Genomic DNA, 21,329 nt, shown 5'->3' on the forward strand with positions numbered 1-21,329 from the left:
TATAACATAATGACATGTTAATATGTACGTATGTACTTATTGGTTTGCTATTTTTATAGTTTATATGTACTTAATTGTTTTGTTTAACAATTAGTAATAGTAGTTGCACCTTTGAGTAGGTGTGAATTATTCTTTTCTAAGGTTTTTCAAGTAATTTATTAGGCAAAAGTTTAGTGCGGAGTGATAATTCAAAATCTCATCTATAGTCCATAAAACATTTAGCTGATTATTATTAATTGTTGTCAATTATTACTAGATAGATGGCTTTCATTGACAACTATCTACATATATAAATTTCACAAAGCACAATAATTTCATAAGTATATGTAATAAATTCCTATAAATAATTTTGACGTGTGTAATTAGAAAGACACATTACTTTTCAACTAATAAAATAACACAACTGATATCTTCCTCCCGGCCTCCAACTGAAATCCTATACTTATGTACACTAGATCTACTAGTACTCAATCAAAACCTTAAATGGAGTGTAGTAATTGAGTTATGATGATCATTCAATGAATTCAATTTTTATAAGTACCTTACTCTTTATAAATTTACAGCTTGAATTTTCATAGTTAAATATTACACCATATATAACGCACTACATATGGTGTGAAGAAAGGCACATAGTTAATCATATTATATCGAGATTGATCTCGTATGTTAGATAGCAGACATTACATCTTAAACTTTAACCAACTAAGTTAATTGTATTTATATAATCGAGAAAAACATCTAATTACATACTCCTATCATTTAATTAATTAAACTAACCTACTCCATACTTTGTATTAGGTTTAGCTAGTAGGTAACAAAAAAAATGGTACTCCACATACATGTACTTTTTTATACTGATATTATATTTTTGTGTTACAATAAATAAAATGGTACTTTATAAATTAATGAAATGTAATTAAGAAAAGTGAGAAAGGAAAAGAAGAAATGCAAAAGGCTGGCAAAGCGTGTGGTGCTTTTGTCCTTAGATTAATTATCGTACAATTCCAAATCTAGGTTTTGGTGGTGACTAACTATGATTGCCAGCCTTTTTCATCTGTTTTTTCTTCTTTTTCTCTGCACCTAAAAATTTAATCTATGTTTTCTTCTTCTTCGTCCATTCATTTTGAATTTTTCTTTTTCTTAGTATTTATTATTTTCATTTCTAAGTCAATTTTTAGGTACCATATCAAATCCAACTATGTACTATGTATTATATGAATTTATGATTTATAAAATCCAACATTATACTCTATGTAAGTTAGTATTCATTGCATTAATTTGATCGAGATATGATTCATATAAACGATAGTAAATGTCATCAAATATTAGCATGATTATTTCATCATTTTCAAGTTTTGTATTGTAGATTTTTTACATTGAACTTTTGTATGGTAGTTGTAAAATGTTTGGGATTTAAGCCTAAGCAGAAACCATATACTCCCTCCGTCCCTAAATTACATTCTTGTTTTCCTCTATTATGTGAGGAATAAATGCTAGAAATATAAATGTAATTTAGGGACGGAGGGAGTATCTTGTACAAGTATATGTCAACTTGTGTAATTAGTTAGGTTTGGGGCCGGGTGACGTGAATGTGCATATTAGTGCTATGCATTAATACTAAACCAAACTTAATTAACTTTAGAGCCTAATATTTGGTTTTAATGAGATAATGTGGAAGAAGAAAATAAAAGTTAAAATTTCCATATCAACTCATTTAAATTTTCTTCTATAAGATTCATTCAAATTATCTCCATTTATGAGTTATTTATGAAAGTACAAATCACTATACACTATTATGAAGTAACCTCAAATATGAATATGTTCTTTATTTAATAATTAGATTGATTTTATTGCTGATAAAAAAAATCATTCAACAACTTTTTTTTTAAAGTGTCTAATCGTTAGCTGTAAAAAAATATTAATTATCAGCAACTATGACCTCCGGTTTCATATTATTTGCAACAATGTGACATAAAGTGTGTGTAGGAAGGGCATGTTATTCTGTTCAGCTTAATTTCAGTTCAGTTCAGTTCAGTTCCAATCAATTGAGTTTAGTTTAGTTTAGTTCAGTATTAAATCAGAACAGAGCTGAAGTGTCTAATCATCATTTGCAAATAATATGAAACGGATATAATATATAATATAATCTGATAAATACATACTTATTTAAGAATAATAATATAAAGATTTCCTTAGTTTTCAACAAAATCTACAGTCCTTGCATATTGAATACTATCATTTATACTTGTATATACCCTCTTTCACATCATTGTTTTACCTTCCATTTCCAACAAAGTGAGTTATTATTGATATGTTGTAAAACTAAATTGCAATCAATAACAACCAACTTTAATCAATAAAAATAATATAACCTCCAAGCCTAAGCTATCTACTTGATATTCCCTATGAAATAACCTAGCTATGATGCTCTAATACTACTACTATATAAAAAGATTGTGTTTACATTTGACCAAAAAGTCCAAACCCTTAAATAGAATAATAATATTTTACATACTAGCTAGTTGCTCCTACTACACACACAATTGGACAATTGGTTAGAGTTAGAAGCCAACAAGTTAAGTTAATGAGAAACAGTTAAAATGCAATGCATTTTCATGCAAATTAAAATCAATAACGAAGAATATAATATTATTGTCAAGATCCAACCACCCCTCAACCTTATACTTATGCACCTTAACATACACCTTCTCCTTTGCTTGACTTACTACTCATCACCGCCCAACTTCTCTCCTATCTTCAACGTTTTTTATATCCATCAACTTGAATATGCTTCACCTTGTCGGCATATACATTATAATACATACGATGATATAAGAAAACGCACCGTATTACAACTATGTACAAGATTGTAGAATAAATCGAGAGTTGGTGTAGTTGGTTGAAGATTCATCCAGTTTGTATTTTGTAATATTTTGTTGAACTGAATTGAATTTATTAGAGCTGAACTGAACTGAATTGAATTTATTAGAGCTGAACTGAACTGAATTGAATTGAATATTTTATAAGAGAAGGAGATTAGGAACTGAACTGAATATTTTATAAGAGTAAGGAAATTAGGAACTGAACTGAACTTATTAGAGCTGAATTGAACTGAACTGAAGTGAAAATAATCGTATCAGAACAGGCCCTAAATCTCATTCATAACTTCAATATCAATACAATTGTTCAGAAAGAAGGATAAAACAAAAAATTTTGTAGTAAAAACTTAACTTTTTGGTCGAATAATGCTTTATAAATTTAAAGAGAAACAATAAAAATACATTTATAATTACTCTTTTTCTACATTCATGCGACTTTATACCCTGTACAACCAAAACAAAAATCAAAACAAATAAATTATGAAATTAATCAAAAGTCTTTACTTGAGCTTATGATCTAACGTGATCATCAATCATTTAGAGCACAGAGATTAAAGCAAATTGACTAAAATAAATTTAATTAATAATTAAAGTTTTAATACGCGATACGTGCTTGGCTAGAGGGCACAGTACCCGAGGTTAAAGAATCATTATTGTTATAATGCACTAATTTAACCGACCGTTGCAGTTTAATCATTTGATATTTGTTTAATTTTGTTACTACTAATATGCTCCTATAATCAAACAAAAGGAAGTATCCTCTAATCAAAGGTTAAGTGGAATATATCATAAGATGTTAGGAAAAATAATGATTAGACTATGCTTAAATTTTTTTAATTACATGATTAATTTTATCTTATTTTCCATTGCATTAATTTAAATTAGTATGTCAGAAATGTTTGTCAGAAATTAATATATTTAATTTCATGATAGTTGTATATTGGTGCATTATTCTTCATTTTCAACCATCATATGATTTGCTTCTGTGTCAAGTTGAGAAATTTTATGGTTTGATTTTTATTTTTTGTAATTTATTATACATATTTTTTTAACTGTCGGTCGAAGTCAATATTAAGGAAAGGGTCAAAAACTTTAAGGACAAGTTTTTTCTTTTTTCTCCTTTTTTTTTTTCTAAATTTTTGATAGAAATAACTTTGGGAACAAGTTAGTTGAGGGGTCATGCAATTCACAAGCATTAAATTTAGTACATTATGGTAAATCTTAAAATTCAATCATTTTGCCTAACAGTTTTAATATTATCTTGCACTCAATAATCCTTATTGGGCCCAATGATTTAAGAAGACAATTGTCCTTTTGAGAATTTTCAAAGTTATTAGGGTGAACTGTTAAACATATATTGTTAGAACTTTTTTCAATCGGAAGTAGTTACGAAAATACCAAATTGATTTAGCCGTGCAAGTGTTTTATAAGTGTAATTGTGAGCATCAAGCTAGTTGACACGCATTATGTGCTCAGTAGATTAATTATTAGATTTTTGATTTTATGACAAATGCAAGTCATATATATAACTTATCAAAAGAAACACTTGAATTTTTCTATAAACACAACCCTAATTCTTACATGACTACATTAATCACCAACTTTTATTTGCTGACATCAACTAGCATGATATAGTATATATACAAACATAAAGTCCAAACCCCATAGGATGACCTTCTTCAACATTAATTTTTCATTTATTTATATATTTATTTGTGGGAATGAAAGAAAGTTTTATGCATTGTCAAATTTAAAATGGTTGTTCAGTGGTCATTCCATTAAATAAAACATACAATTTCCGAGAATTAGTAGATTGGCTAACATATAAAAAATTTCACGGCATAAAATAGGAATAGATGGACATCTTAATAAAAGCTATACAACAAAGTGTAAATTCATGTATACAACCAAACTACCATTCATATTCAACTCTCCCTTATATTTCTTCCGTTTCTCTAAAATTACAACACTGTGACTTATGCACTATTCAGTATTCACATATTTTGTGTTTACTAGCTTTGACTATGAATTAAGTCAAGGAAATTGTGAAACCTTGTTAGATTCCCATAACTCCATTTATACTTTCATAAGATGAAATTATCATGATTTTTACTCATTATTAATTGATCAATATTTTTTTTTTGAGGAATCAGTAACTAATCAATGTTAATGAATAATGTAATCCACTAACTAGCGTAAAATGAAAAATGTTGCAATCATACAGGATAACATTTGATGGACCAAAATTTACCAAGACAAAATATTACGACCCAATACTATTTTGATAGAATTCGGCCCAACAAATACTTCTTCATCTCCAATCTTTCCCTAATTCCCCCGCCAAATTAATCAATCAATCCATCAACCCTAAACCCCAATTTCTATACCAATTTCGTATGATTCTCTCTCTAAATTCCAGTAAATCTGAAGAAATTAGCGAATTCAACTTCACTTTATCTTCAATTTGAAACTTCTTTTACTCATTTCTCTCTCCTAATTTTTCTATGGCTCCGAAAGTTCTCATGGTCAGCATTTCAGTTTTTTTTTTTTTTGGTTTGAATTTTTTTTTTTTTTTTTTTGGGACTAATTTGGAATAAATTTCGTGATTATGTATTGATGATGATTGGTTTGCAGGTTGCGGAGAAGCCGAGCATTGCGCTCTCGATCGCAACGGTTCTTTCCGGTGGTAAAGTGAGTTGTTTTTTTTTTTTTTTTTTTAATCTAATTTATTGATTATTTGTTGCATTTTCATTTTATATTAATTTTCTTGTATTATTTTTAGAAAGAATGGATTAGTTGAATGTGATTACTCCCTTTATGTTGGAGGTATAACTTGAAGAAAAATGGAATTTTTATGGAGAAGGGTTTTAAGGTGAGAGAAGGGGGAATATGGTGGTTCACACTTCACAAATTAGCTAGGTTTAGTGTGATTGTTGATAATGTTAAAGCATGGATTGAAGAAATCCCGGTTTTGACAACGCGTGGTGTAAACTTTGATACTCTTTAAGTTAAAGGAAGTTTGATAAAATTTTGTAGTAGAAAAAGGTTAGGGGGAGGGTTTCCATGCCTTTTGTCTTTTAATCATAGGATAACATTATTACGGTGATATTTGATTCCTTTTTTGATGATGAAATTGGGTTTGAGAATGTGAACATCATTGTACTCTTCACAAATTTTTGAGCTTTTTTGTGGGTTTAAGGTTTTAACTACTTTAGGTAGTAAACTTGTAGTTGGCTTGTAATTTTTGAAACATTCTAGGTATTATTTTGCATTTTCAAACATGGTTTTGAGTAGCTGGCTGCCTAATCATCGAGTTTTTCTTCTATGTACATCATCTTGGCCTCTTGTGTATAGAATAGATTAGGTGCGTAATAAAGAGTTTATTTAAGGATTTGTAATATCCTTGGCCATTCCTTTCTTATGCAGTGTCCCTCTTTATTATATATCAGTAATATCACTGTTTGAGGTTTCTACAAAGACTTGAGGGTTTTAGTAGTAATTAGGACTTAAGAATCACAATATTGTGGTGTTTGTAGAGGGTTGTGGTTGATGCATTATACATTTTATATCCAGTATCCAATTGTATCTGCTTGTCGGCTTATCATCATCCCAAAACCATCTTTCTAAGTTTCTATAATGTTATTCAGTTGACATGTAATGTTCCTTCACAATTCAAAAATTTTCGTTTGTTTACTTCGTCGAGTTGGAAAAACTGTACATATCAGCTGATACGCTGAGTATTACTATTGACCAAGATATAGAATAGAAAGATTGATAGTAGGCATACAAAGCTGTTTAAGGGTATTTTTTTTTAATCTACTTTTGATTATTATGAGAAGTGTGTTTGCTTAATCTGGGAGTATCGTCTAAAATACATAAATTCTGGAAGTAGAACTAGCTATTCTGGTACATGGGTCAGTGTCCCCCATTTCAGCAGAATATACCTCGGAAACAAAACAAGTCTTTTAAAATCCAGGATCTAAGACTTGTATCTCCACATAAAACTTGTTTTGCTTTACAATAATATCATATACGAAGTATATTTGACAAAATAACATTACTTCGCATAAGATTACACTTTTTTTGGCAATTATATATTCCTCAACTTGATCTCATGACATATCAACATAATCATTTTCATTTTGTCTTGTGTTTATACAAAAATGCTGAAATTGTCATGTTTCTCTACTGTCTTTGTTTCAAGTATTTGTGTCCTGCTACTGGGTACACATTCTTAACTCTGCAAACCCTTTTTGTATCTTTTCAGATGTCGACCAGGAGGGGAAGTACTGAGGTGCATGAATTTGATGGGAAGTTTTTGGGTCTTCACAGTTATTATAAAGTTACTTCAGTGATCGGGCATGTTTTTAGGTTAGGCTCTCTATTTCTATCTTCTGAGTTATGGCTTTTGTTCCCTTTGCTATTGATGTATGTATGTTTCCATCATTTTGCTTCCTTAATCTGCTTTTACAGTGACAGGGATTACTTCATGGTATTGTGCAAACTTTTATAATTTATGTTTAACTATTGATGAGCAATTTGATTGAAATTTCCAGTTTGTTGATATTCTCATGATCATAAATGTGATTTTGGGTGCACTTAATTGTTTCACTAGCCTGTAATGCTATAATTTGACTCTCATAGTCTTGGTAGCTTGAGCTATATAAAATTCATAGATTAGGACTGATGATCATCTTTGTGTTTTTAGTGTAGATTTTCCTCCAGCATATCAAGACTGGAACACAACAGATCCTCTGGATCTTTTTCAAGCTCCCACTCTCAAATCTGAATCTAACCCAAAGGTGCAGATTGCTAAGTGTTAGATATGTTATTTTCAACACAATCAATTTATGGGCTATAAGTGATTTTGAATGGAGATAAACTATGATTATTTATTTATTTATTTATTTATTTTATAATTAAGTTGTTTATGATAACTTCTGATGTATAACTACCTTTATGTGTATGTCATTGAAGTATTGATGGATTGCATATTGACAATGCCAACTAAGTTAGAGAAGGAACTCAAAACATTTTTAATAGAGATTAAATTGAAAAGGTATATTGTAATTGGTAATGTGGTTGAACCAAGATACCTTTTGTATAAAATCTAGCCTGTAAATATCAATTCACTTAAAAAAAAAAAATTGTCTTCTTTTTGGTGAATTGGAGCTGATTTTACATTCCTATGGTTATATAAGCTTTACATTTCATAATTTTGGATCTCTAAATCAAAACAGCAATATCAGTAACTATGCTCTATACTTGCCCTCCGTTTCTTATTACTTGCTACACTGAGAATTTTTACCCATTTAAATACTGTAATTTGACTATGTAGGATGGTTTATGTTTAAGTAAAAACACACTTATGTGGGATCATGTTATATTTTTCTCAATGTATATTTTCAATACATCAAATATTTATAATTTTACTTATTTAGAATCAAAGATATCAATGAGTACTTGAGTAGCATTGGCAAGCGTGAAAATAGAAGTTTTGCAACTATAAGAAATAGAGGAAGTATCAAACCTGTTATGTTTGTAGATTTCAATGAAACTATTAAAGTAATAACTTTCTGAAAAAAAATAAAATATTTTTTGGCTTTAGCTTTAGCCTACCTTTTGTATAAACTTCCCGACCATTTTGTGATCATTTTTAGCTTAGCATTTTAGCGTTAAGGTAAAAGCTAAAACTTTTCTTTGTGGTTGAGTCTGTTGAAAAAGTTTGCATACAATGAGAAACTTTTTAATGATTGTTAAATACTTGAAGGTAATTTTCTCTCTTTAAGCATCAATAGTTGAAGTCTGTTTTGCATTTTTTTGTCTGGAAGGTGTGCCCGGTAAAATTTTGGAATGTAGATGGCATTAGGTGAATCTTTGTTGTCACTTTGATTTTTTTTATTTTTTTATGCTCAGGCCCATATCCGGAGGCATCTGAGTCAAGAAGCTCGAGGTTGTAGCCATCTAGTATTGTGGCTTGATTGTGACCGAGAAGGGGAAAATATTTGCTTTGAAGGTACATATCCTCAATCAAAATTTAGGTTCACAAGTAATTGGTAAAATCCTCAATCTATGCATGCACAAAACCCAGTCTGCCACAGGTTCTAGTGTGCCGCATTATTGACTGTTTTAACATTCGGACTATCACACTTTGCATTAGATATTATTTGTTTAATGAAATTCTTTCTTTATTAACATAAAAATGGAGCTCTTTACTTATAGCTCTGTGTCTATTTGCTGCCTGAATTTTAGAACTTGTTTCAGTCAGACAATGATGTAAGGTTGCTCTGCACTGCAGTTATTGAATGCACTGGTTTTCATTTCAAAGAGGGGGAAGCAAGAGTTTATCGCGCTCGATTTTCCTCTGTTACCGAGAAAGATATTGCAAAGGCAATGGACAATCTTGTTGAACCAAACAGAAATGAGGCTTTGGCTGTCGATGCTCGTCAAGAGATAGACTTGAAAGTTGGAGTTGCTTTTACCCGCTTTCAGACTGGCTACTTTCAGGGAAAATATGGAAATTTGGACTCTCGAGTAATCTCGTAGGTTTCTACTCTTTGCCGTGTTCTATGTGTTAGTATTATTTATCCCCAGTTTTCATGGGTAACCTTTAGTTATGTCTGTTCAGCTTCCCCTTTGTCCTCTTTGGATGCCATTTATATGGAAATTTGGACTTGTGAGTTATCTCATAGGTTTCTACTCTTTGTTATATTCTATGTGTTAGTATTATTTATCCCCAGTTTTTATGGGTAACCTTTAGTTATGTCTGTTCAGCTTCAGCTTCCTTGTTTGTCCTCTTTGCAATTTGGATGCCCTTTATCTTTAATCATTTGATCTTTTAATGTGCATGATTGATCATTTCATCTATATGTTTCTAATGTGTATATAATTATTTTTCCTCGTAAAAATTTGTTTTGGGGGGGGGGGGTGTGTGGTAAGTCTGCATCTTGTTGCAAATAACATCTGTACCTTTTGGTAAAAATGTAATAATTGTCCTTTTTTACTAGGGTAATTACTTTATAACTAGGGTAATTTTACTTTATACATGTACTTCCTAAGTTCCTATAAAGAATGTAGAATTCTAATTTAATCAAATTGTTTCAGGATCAAACCTAGAATATGAATTATTCAACTTTGAAAAAGAAAATGGGGCTTATTTTGTGGCATCCCAAAATAGAAGTGTGGAGCTTAATATTGAGATAGAGGCGAAAATAAGCTATTATGCCTCATTGTTTCTTAGGGCTGCGGGAGCCTTCCTTTGTCTAGCACCTAGACCGTGGACACAAAAACAAATTTTTCTTGGTATGTTTGAAACTTGGCATCCCACTTATTTTTGTGTTTCGAGGATCTTTTTCTCTTATGTTTTTGTCACATTTAGGCTAGAAATATGTATTTCACTCCCCCCCCCCCCCCTCTCTCTCCTTAATGGTTATGTGATTATGTTTATTTTAAGAAGCTGTGATAGTTATGAGTGACTCATCAGTTAAGTGATTGAGATGCAAAGGATTTAGATTTATGTTTTTACATAGTTGATATTGCAGTAGAATGTGTTGATATGGGCCAGAATTTAATATATATAATTTCTGACTTTGCTTTGGAGCTTGATTTCTATGTCCTTCATCTTTGCAGGTATGGGCCATGTCAAACTCCAACTCTTGGATTTTGTGTACAACGCTATTTGAATATCAACACTTTTAAGCCACAGAAATACTGGGCTGTGCAGCCTTACATTGCTCACAAGGGCTATGAACTAAAACTGGATTGGGAACGTGAAAAGTTGTTCGACCTGGACGTGAGCATCATCCTGCTATAATTCATACTGAACTGGCTAGTTGTGAATTTAAATTACTCAGTACCTTTTTAATAGGTAAGTAAGGCATTGAATAATAACAATGGGAATTTTCCTCCAGGTCTCCTTGATGTTTCAAAAATTGGTGATGGAAGATGGCACTGTTGAAATAATCAATGTATTTAAGAAGCAGGAGCACAAGAGTAGGCCCGCCGGTTTGAACACAGTCAATCTTCTTAAGGTTTCTTCCCCCACTCCTTGCATTAGTTGCATCTTTAGTTGAGATTACATTATATTTCTTGTATCTCCAAGAAGTGTTTCCTTTCCATTCCTGGGCTTGTTCTTTTTATTGATAGTAAATTTTATGATCTAACTGGAAGGATCTATTAGTGTTTTTAGTGTCAACCTTTGTGCAGACAGACATTGCCAAGTCATATGTCTTAATCTAAAAAACCTCTTCATTTTATAAATTTTATGGACTTTAGGAGTGTACAAAATAAGAAGACATAATTACTGCATTGTTTCCTTTTCTTACATGTCTTGATATGTATGATTGTAATGCAAAGTTTAATATAATTTGAATTTTGTAAGAATATTCTGAATAGCAGTTTTTCTAGAATTTTCATCATCCATTGTGGAAAAGTTAGAAGTTTGATTCTCTATTTGTAGAAATATTGCACTGAAGATGTTTTGCTAATGTATTGTCTGATTGTGTCAAAAGGGAGTTTGTGTAACTGTTCACTGTTACCTGCCTTATGTTAGAAAATAGGGTGTCTATAGCATGGTTAATTATGTTGAACTGGAATTTAAACTTTCAAGTACACTTGATAGTATATTTTGTGTCAAAAGGAGTATAATAGTAATAATACTGAAAATATTTGCTAATATATTGTGTCAAAAAGAAGTTTGTGCTCTTTTATTGATGGTGTCTATTGTTATTTTCCTATAATTAGGGTCTGTAGAGCACAGTTTATTATGTTGAACTGTGATTTAGACTTTCAGAATACACTTTATAGTACATTTGTGGGACAAACTTACCTCATTGTTATAATCTTCAAGGTTGCCTCAAGTTCATTGGGCTTTGGGCCACAGATGGCTATGCAGATAGCAGAAAGATTGTACACTCAAGGTTTTATCAGGTTAATACCACCTTGTCTCAAACATTATTTAAATTATGGTTGCGTATGTCTAAGACTCGTTCATTTTATATTTTCTTTGGAAAACCTGTTTAGTTTCCATTGTTGATGTATGGAAATTCAAGAAGTATATAAAAGAGTTTGAGCATTAAGCATTGTTTGACAGATAGTGGTTATTCAAGTTTATGCTGCTTAGTGGTTTATCATGTTTAATACTATTACTACTATTACCAAGTATAGGATATCATAAAGATTCCTTTTTTTTTTTTTGGGCGTAATTGTAGCCCTGTGCTACTTTTGTGCGAAACAGAGCAGTGAATGACATGATTTTCTTAAAATAGTATGATCTTATATATTCTTTATAAGAGTATATGCATGCTGAATTGCTGATACATGAACTGAAATTTTTCATGCCGTGTAATGATAAAATTGGTGTTAATATGGCACTTACTATGTACTTCCTTTGTTGGATTTGTCTTGTATTTTAAGTGCACACCAAATCACACCTTTTATTTTACGATGTTCTTCAATAAACCATCTACTTTTGGTACAATTTCCTCTACATCTTTTCCCTAGTCCTTACCATTGGAACCAGCACCCAATCACTTTTTTCCTCCACCTTTTACTGTTCTTAGGTAGTGTTCTCTTCATCTGAATTTCATTAATCTTATATTTCTATTATCATACCATATTAGTCCATAACATATCTTATATGAATTTATTAGCCTTTATATTATCTTATATAACCCTTATCTTATACGGAGTGGAGTATTATTTTATCTGAACTCATCAAACCTTACTAGACTTTATATAAGGTGTTATTAGACCTTATTAGAAGTTATTATCCCTTATATTATCTGAACTTATTAACCCTTATATTATATTATCTTAACTTATTAGCCCTTATATTATATTATCTGAACTCTATAGTCCTCGGGTGCAGGGAATTCTGAAATGCCTTGGTGCGCCTTGAGCCTTTTTATGCATTAATCTGAACTTATCAAACCTGATTTAAATGAAGATAAGGCGAGTAGAAGTATATAACAGAGCCTTAATCTCCTTGCAAAAGATAGAACGTTTACTTAATTATGGGATGGAGGGAGTATATAGGAAGATTAAGTGAACTTAGAGACTGAAACATACTAATACATGGACTGCTAGATGTTTGGTATATGGGATACAAATATAATTTGAATCTAGGAAGAGGTTTGTGTTATTTGAGATACATAATTAAAATTAAATATTTTAAGAACCTAATACAAAAGGAGAAGGTTTTGTGTGAGTCCCGTTAATAATGCATACTCCCATCTCCAACCCACTGTCACTGCCAAGCCCCTGTCGGCGGCCGACAACCTTCTCCCTCCCAACCCCCGTTGCTGGTGACCCTCCCCCACCACCGACCCAAAAGCGCCCCAACAAACACGATTCTATAGTCGTCAATTGATGAAGCATAGCCACAACTCCACCACAAGCAACCCAAAAGAGCCCAAACCCAGACCGGCCCTGCTCCACCCTCCTCAACCTAGAAACGCAGCAATCAAAAGTCATACAACATCTTTGAGAATGAGTTTGTTTCTTTACCTAAAGTGGGGGTGGGGGTGGGGGTGGGAATCTCCATATAAGATGTTCTAAAGAGGAAAGTCAGTGTTCCACCTCTAAGTTTTCTGCCCTCAAATTTTTACCTCATGGCATTTGAGATTTTCTTTACTTGAGGTATTTTGGGTTCAAGTTGACCAGATCAAAGATGTGTAGGTACTAGGTAGCATTGATAGAAACACTAAAGAATAAGTGCTTCAGTGATAGCTTGTTCACAAAATCAAGCTCTTTTTTGGCACATCCGTGTAACTAGACAAAATTTTCCATTTGGGAATCACATGGAGGAGAGAGAAAATGTGAGTTGCAGAGAAAGAGGAGAGATATGGTGGGTTATTGAGGAGAGAGAAAGAGAGGAAGGAAGGAGGGGTTTTAATACCTGACCATTATAATCTAATTTCTGATATATTTAACCTATTTTATATATATATATATATATATATGTAACTTTTTTTTTCCTGACAATTATAATATAATATCTGATATTTATAATATAATATCCGACCATTATTATTATCTAATTTCTGACCATTAAGATTTTTTTTTCCCTCAATTTTTTTTTCCTATTTGTATGACCGGACTCACGCGAGTCCGTTCTACACATAACTTTTGCAATACGAAAGAAAGCAATAGTAGTTAGATAACTTGGAAGGTTAAGTTAAAAGATGGATTTAATTTGTTTGGGATATCAATGATGTATAGTGATGGTTGGAATTCTTGGAAGGTCAAGTTTAAAGATGGAATTTGAAAGGTGTGAAGTGAAAAGATTGCCACGGATGTAAAGTTAGATTGTTTTAAAATTTGGTGTTGATGAGTCTATGAAGGTTCAAATGCATGTTAGCTTTGCTGTGAGAGTTGAGAGGTGAGGCAAATTCTGAAATAATAAGATTGTTATCTTATTGTGTCACATTGTGTTATTTTATTAGGCTCTTAGCAGGCATATAACGTACTGTGTCTGGTTTTACCAACTCCATATCCTTAAATCCTTAATCATGTGTGCTCTTTTTCTTTCATTCCTATTTCTCTACATATGATTTAGTTGCTTCCTTCCATCATCTTTCTAGTGCCTGTTGATTACCCTATGCCTTACCTGTCATCAAGTTTTGTTGTTGATTCTGCTTTTGAACAGTTTTATACTTCAAGGCGTGACAGTTATGAGAAATTTCAAGCTCACTGCATATACACATCCTACCTTAGGGAGCTTGATTTACTTTCTTGATCTTGAACTGTCTCATTTTCGTCATTTTCAGAGTTTCAGGTTTGAGCGTCTGTTGCTCTCACCTTAGTTTGCTACCTCATTCTTAAGCCCAAGAGCCACACCTGATTTCCATGAACTGTAAGCAAAGTTTTGATAGGTAATTTCTACCTCCAACAGTCTTTGCCATGCTGGTGCATGGCAGTTGTAGAAATGGAGCAGCTGAAGCTGGCGGCAAAGTTGTTTATTGCAGAGGTGGTGGCTTTCACATTGTAATTTTTGATATGCAGCAATGATAGTAGTTGTGGTATTGCAACACTGAAGGTTGAAGTTGTGTGGGGACGAGTCAAAGGAGTCTTAATGCCGTAGCCAAACATGTGGAAATTCATTTATGTTACTTGGGATTTTGAGATTGAGATCAGACAGAAGTAGAGTGGATTTTAAGTGTGTTCTTCTGGTCTATGGATGATGAGTATATTGTCTTGTGATATGAGAATCTGTGTGGAGATGGAGATCGGCGGATCTCAACAAAAGGTATTAAAGAGGTAGTTTGGTGCTAAGCTTATGTTAGTCAAGTGTTAGGCTGGTGATGTGTTCCCTTTACAACCTAAATTCATATGACACAAGTGACTGAAATAAGGTATGGTATTGATAGGAGGTTTGGGGGGGGGGGGGGATATGTTGGCAGATCCTGTATACATCATGCAGTTGTCCATGAACTTTTGCATGCCAGATTTTTTCTTTTCAATGGTGAGATGAGGTCAGGAGTAGGGTAGCCTGTCATAGCCATCAACTTTGCTTTAAATTACCTGCAAAATAGAACCTTAATTTTCTGACTGTCTTAGGCTTGGATTTGGATAAGATGAGACTGATGTATGCTAATATGTATGCATTTATTCTCTTTCTTCTGGATGACATTTAGTACGAGTTATAGTAACAGGATAAATGATCTATTTCTTATTAGTTCATGTAAACAATGACCAACTTCCTGGCTGTAAAACCTCAAGTACGGAGAATTTTCTAAGGGCGATTGGCGTTGCTCATGCATGCCTGATCCTGAATATTGCATGAAAGTAAAAATGATGATAATAATAATAATAAATGATCCCTTCACTTCTGGAATGTTATTGTCTTTGTCCTGATGATCAAGTTATGGTGCCCTTTCAGTTATCCTCGCACAGAAAGTACTGCCTACCCTTCTTCGTTTGACTTCCGAGGTGCACTTGTTACTCAACAGAGTAATCCCTTATGGGGTGGTTATGTACAGACCTTACTGGCTGATGGTTATCATAAACCTCGTTCAGGAACTGATGTAGGCGATCATCCACCCATTACCCCAATGCGCTCAGCTACTGAAGAGATGCTAGGTTATGATGCTTGGAAGTTGTATCAGTATATTTGTCAGCACTTTATCGGCACCGTGTCTCCAGACTGCAAATATATCAGGTACAATCTCTCTTGCTTTGTATTCTTTTGTTGCACTTGTAGAATCCTATAATCATACTAGTAATAGCTATTATAGCATGGTATAACACTGTGACTTGGTATGACAGCAAGTAGAAAGGTCTTAGCTGTCTTGTTGTAAAGTAGGTGTTGTTCTGGTTGCCTTTTATTTAATGAGGTACTTTCATTTCAGGACAAAAGTTGAATTTTCATGTGGCGGGGAATCGTTTAGTTTTACAGGGCAGTATGTCACTGCCGAAGGATTCACCTCCATCATGCCTTGGTTGGCTATAAGTGAGAAAAAGCTTCCCGACTTTGCAAAAGGCGAAAGAATTAAAATATCAAAAGTTGAACTATATGAGGTAATCCTCAAAGATCTAAAGGTCTATGATATACATAATTTCTGATCTAAAGCAAATTAGAAATTTAGGCTTTTACTTTTGACTTTTGAGCCCATGAAGTGGAAAGGATTTCAGGATTAATATTTGATAATGCATCCTGGTGGGTTATTAGGTGCCTGTAAAAACTAAATTCAAGGCTCTAGACATAGGTTTATGTAAGGATATTTTTAAACCATAATATGCACCCTGTAAAAACATTTCATTTGATACAACCCAAAGCTCCTCATAATTATTCAATTAACATTTCACACTAAAGACTAAACACTTTGATTTTGGAAGGATGGAACCAAGGAAGAATGAATTTTCATCCTGAATGGGTTGTGTTAAACTATGCTTGTCTTGGATAATTAGTGTTACTCTTATTTGAGTTTATGATGGCAAGGGGTGGTATAAGGTATGCAATGGCATAGTGGTGTTATCAATTGATTTTATTTAGTTAGGGTGCTTTTTAATATTAGAAACAACTTATAGGTTGCTTTTTGTTTAGTTTTCCTAGGAATTATGTTTGTCAACCATCAAGGTCTGTCTATTGTGCATTGGTATATTTGCTGAACTTAACTTGGGGAGTGCTCTCGTTTGTTTATGTTGATTTGTCTGAACTTTACTGTTATTGAGCAAGTATTATATTTTGAGTGTATCCGAATTTTTCTGAAATAATTTAAAATATAAGTTGAGGTGAACAGAGTCGTAATTGTTAATAACAGGTTAATGGTTAAATTTTACTTTGTAATTGTTTTTGTTTTTGTGAAGTATTTTGTTCAATAGCTGCAGCATGTGATGACAGTGCGCATCCTGGGGATTTAGCTACGGCTCTGTAAAGCCATTGCTAATTTCATTAACAAGTATTGATAAAGTGGAAAATCTTTGTTGATTGGTAGATTCAGAGTTGAAATTTGTTTACTTTTTGATATATAAAAGTAATTAATTAGCAATTAAATCTTTTATAAGTCAATATTGCTAATTTCATTAGGTATTATTGATGAATGGAAAAAGTATTGCTGATTGGTAGATTCTGAGTTATATTAAAGTATTTAGAAAAATAAGTTAGATAAATAAAAGTAATACTCCTGAAATTTAATCTTTCGTAAGTCAACATTGATCTAAAATTTGATATTAGGCACGTGATAAAAGGTCATGCTACTTCGATATGTCCTACCCAATCTTAGTAAATGGTGCAAAACACTTGAATAGATTATTGTACAGTAAATTGTTGTTGGACACCAATTGATGCTTTGGATGGTATTATTTAGTAATTGACTGCAAGTATTTGTAATGTTTTTATAAGTAGTGCTTCTCGGTGCTATATTTAATAAGTGATATTAAAAGGTGAATAAGAGTTGTAACAGACAAGGTAATTAGAAAAGCAGCTTTGGAATCTCAACTAGGGACTTAGCCCCATGATGTAAAGGTTGCACAAAGAATATCCTCTTCTGTACTGCTTTATGATAAGGTCTTTGGGACTGTTTGCTTCTATAATTAGGTTGATCTGGATTTTGTGCTAGGAAAAGCTTCAAAGCTTGGATAAAAGTTTAGTACATTGATTTGTAGGCTTTTGTATATTGTAGGGGAACACTACGCCTCCTGATTACCTTACTGAAAGTGAGGTCATTTCCCTCATGGAAAAGCATGGGATTGGTACAGATGCATCTATTCCTGTACACATCAATAACATATGTGAGCGAAATTATGTACAGGTCAATATCACTCCCTGTGAATCTCTTTGATAATTATTATGTACTGTAATTGATACATTAATCATTTCTATTCCATTATATGTTTCAAAATCTAGGTGCAAAGTGGACGGAGGTTGGTTCCTACTGCGTTAGGTGTCACTCTTATTAGAGGTTACCAGTGCACTGATCCAGATCTTTGTCTGCCAGACATTCGGAGCTTTATCGAACATCAGATTACTCTAATAGCAAAGGGGCAAGCAGATCATTCACTTGTTGTGAAGCATGTTATTGAACAATTTACGCAGAAGTTTGTCTATTTTGTCAAGCAGGTGAGTGTACTTTTCTTTTCATCCTATTACCTTTGATTTTGGAGAGATGGAACCAAGAATAGAGAATCTTCATCTAGACAGGGAAAATCTGATTAAGACTTGGGCACATATTAAATTGTATGTAATAAAGATGGAGGGGTAATAACTCATATAAACAAAATAGCCACATACACACTAACTAGTAGTCATGGTGCCTATCTTTGTTCTCCTGCCAAGCTTTAGAAAAAGGGAGAAAGGCAACTGCCATTCTACTTTTTTCTATGAAGGTGGTGAACCTGATCTCTATAAAATAAGATTTCTATAGAGCGCTTGAGTGGGTACTCTTGAAGCAATTTCTGTATCCTTGCTGCTTCATGTAGGGACCATGTGCAAAAGTGTAATCAGGTATTTCTAATTTGGTTTTGTTTTTGGTCATATTTAGGCGAATCATTTGGTTCGAACTTCTGTTCAAGCCAGTTCTGTTTTTACTCTTTTTTTTTTTTTTTTTTTTTTTTTTGAAATCAGCTTAGTGATTTTGTGATAAATATCTTAGCTTTTTGTAACCTGATGCAGATTGAACACATGGATGCACTATTTGAAGCCCAATTTTCTCCGCTTTCAGAATCAGGGCGTGCGTTGAGTAAATGTGGGAAATGCGCAAGGTATATGAAGTACATTTCTCCACAACCACAACGTCTATATTGCAATACTTGTGAGGACGTGTACTATCTTCCTCAAAAAGGCGCAATTAAGGTTTTATTTCTAATTCCCTTCTGCAGTGTACTAAATTTGTTGTAAATTCTCTTATCTTTCTCTGCTCTCTTTTTCTTAGGGTAGTTAGTGAGATCCCTAACCCTTTCAAATTAGATTTGTGCAAGGTTTGGTGTCAACAAAGGTTTAAAAAGAAAGGGAGAAGGGAGGAAGAGGGGGGGGGGGGGGGGTCCAACCTACACAAAATATGGTATTCCCAAGGGTGTGTTAGGGGTAGCCAAAGTGTCCAACCGAATTTATAAACAATCGATATGAAGTGTCAAAGGTCACGAACTCCGCACTTCCCTCTAGAAAGCTAGGGTGGACGAGTTAAGTCTATAAAGCTTTCCTCTCTTTTCTGCTATTGTTTTGTTTGTGCATCATGGATGGATTTATTGTTAAGTACTCATATCTCAAGTCAATTTCTTTTTTCTCGTTACTTGTTTGAGCCTGAATATTCATTTCCTTTGTTACTTCGTATCTTATTTCTGTTTCTGTGTTGTTTGCTTTGTAGCTGTACAAGGAAATTGTTTGCCCTTTGGACAATTTTGAGCTCTTGCTCTTTTCCATGCCTGGTCCAGAAGGCAAATCATTTCCCCTATGCCCTTACTGCTACAACAACCCTCCATTCGAAGGTGTAGACAAACTCTTTGGTGCACCCAAGACTGGTCCTGGCAAGTTGGGAAAAGGTTCTGGGATGCCTTGCTTCCTCTGCCCCCATCCTACATGTCCGCATTCTTTGATAGCTCAAGGTGTTTGTGCATGCCCAGAGTGCAGTGGTACGCTTGTCCTAGACCCTGTCAGTGCTCCCAAGTGGCGACTTTACTGTAATATGTGCAACTGTCTTGTCTTTCTACCCCAAGGTGCTCACCGTATCTCAACAACCAAAGAGCGGTGCCATGACTGCGAGTCTACTATCATAGAAGTTGACTTTAATAAGAATAACACACCTTTGGCAGATGGAGCTACCTTGCATGCAGGATGCATTCTTTGTGATGAGCTCCTTCATTCACTGATCGAAATGAAGCATGGGAAATCTTCTTTCAGGCGATTTGGAGGAAGAGGAAGGGGAAGGGGTAGGGGAAGAGGACGAGGACGAGGTGGAAGGAAGGACATTGATCCCAAAATGAGTTTCCGGGATTTCTGAGACATTAATCTCTTGTAATTTACAATAAAATTTCTTTTCCCTATCGCTAGTCTGTTTTAACTTGCAGAATATAGTTTCCTTAATCAGGGAAAGTTTATTTGTAATTTGTAATGCATGTAATCTTTTTGATCAAATTTTGTTTATCTTTTTCAGACTGTTCATGAATCCGAATTGATACGAATCTGGTAATACTTTCATTGTCCTTTCAGGAGGCTAATACCAAGAAATGTGCATTCTAATGTCGAACCACAAATTGAGGCGTAGCTTACTGTGTAATTGTGTGTTCCTGTGTTTGAGCTATTGCTGACTTAGAATGTGGAGCATGAAGAACAAAAAATATTACGGCCGACAGTTCTCTTGTAAACTCTTAAGGGAGAGAGTTAATGCAGGCTACACCGCCCACGCTAGTATAGAGTGAAATAGAAATAAACTTGGAAAACTTATGTGACACTAAAAGGTGAAAGATCATAAAGGAAACTACGCATTATAAAGTGTAAATTAAAGAACGAAAATGCTACTATAGTTGATTAATATTTTTATATATAGATGTTTAAATGGCTTGATTTGGTGTTTGATTAGGATAGCAAGTGAAGTGATGTTTAGACGATGTTGATTACACTCGTTCACAAGGCATGTGGCCTATGTCTGGAACAATTAATCTTTGACATGTACCATCAATAATAATACTGATTCTGATTAGAAGACCAACGGCGCATATACCGTGCAGTCGTGCACCTAAGAATATAGGCAATGCTGGTGTAAGTGGATACGCGTGTTCTCTATAGCTCCTTATTCTAGAATCCTAATAAAGCATCATTCTTAGTGCTCCCGGATGCATATAGTAATTTGTAGATATCTTATGAAAATTGAATGTGCTCGTGTTGGTGGATATTTAGAATGCGCTAGCAAAGCACCATTCTCAATAATATAATCCTGGTTCAATGTAATAATTTGTGGATTATTTTATGAAAATTGAAAATCTTGCTCGCATGTAAGTGATTAGTACTTTCAAAAC

At 33.3% G+C, this 21,329-nt stretch overlaps 1 protein-coding gene across 2 annotated transcripts; it reads left to right on the forward strand.

The window, feature by feature from the left end:
* The first annotated feature begins 5,162 nt into the window (after positions 1-5,162).
* On the forward strand, positions 5,163-20,503 carry LOC110714734 (DNA topoisomerase 3-beta-like). 2 transcript variants are annotated; one of them, XM_021893274.1, is made up of 15 exons: positions 5,163-5,404; positions 5,514-5,570; positions 7,147-7,250; positions 7,588-7,681; positions 8,796-8,895; positions 9,178-9,421; positions 10,509-10,671; positions 10,790-10,909; positions 11,728-11,807; positions 15,760-16,038; positions 16,229-16,397; positions 18,002-18,130; positions 18,226-18,438; positions 18,991-19,170; positions 19,682-20,503. In XM_021893274.1, exons 1-15 carry the CDS (start codon positions 5,384-5,386, stop codon positions 20,312-20,314), a joined length of 2,586 nt encoding a protein of 861 aa, XP_021748966.1. In that variant the 5' UTR covers positions 5,163-5,383; the 3' UTR covers positions 20,315-20,503. The 2 variants fall into 2 exon arrangements, with proteins under 2 accessions (XP_021748966.1, XP_021748967.1); XM_021893275.1 differs by lacking the exons at positions 5,163-5,404; positions 5,514-5,570 and having other exon boundaries at positions 7,593-7,681.
* The last annotated feature ends 826 nt before the right edge of the window (positions 20,504-21,329 follow it).

This window comes from Chenopodium quinoa, unplaced genomic scaffold, assembly GCF_001683475.1.
Source record: "Chenopodium quinoa cultivar QQ74 unplaced genomic scaffold, ASM168347v1, whole genome shotgun sequence".
Classification (NCBI taxonomy): domain Eukaryota; kingdom Viridiplantae; phylum Streptophyta; class Magnoliopsida; order Caryophyllales; family Amaranthaceae; genus Chenopodium; species Chenopodium quinoa.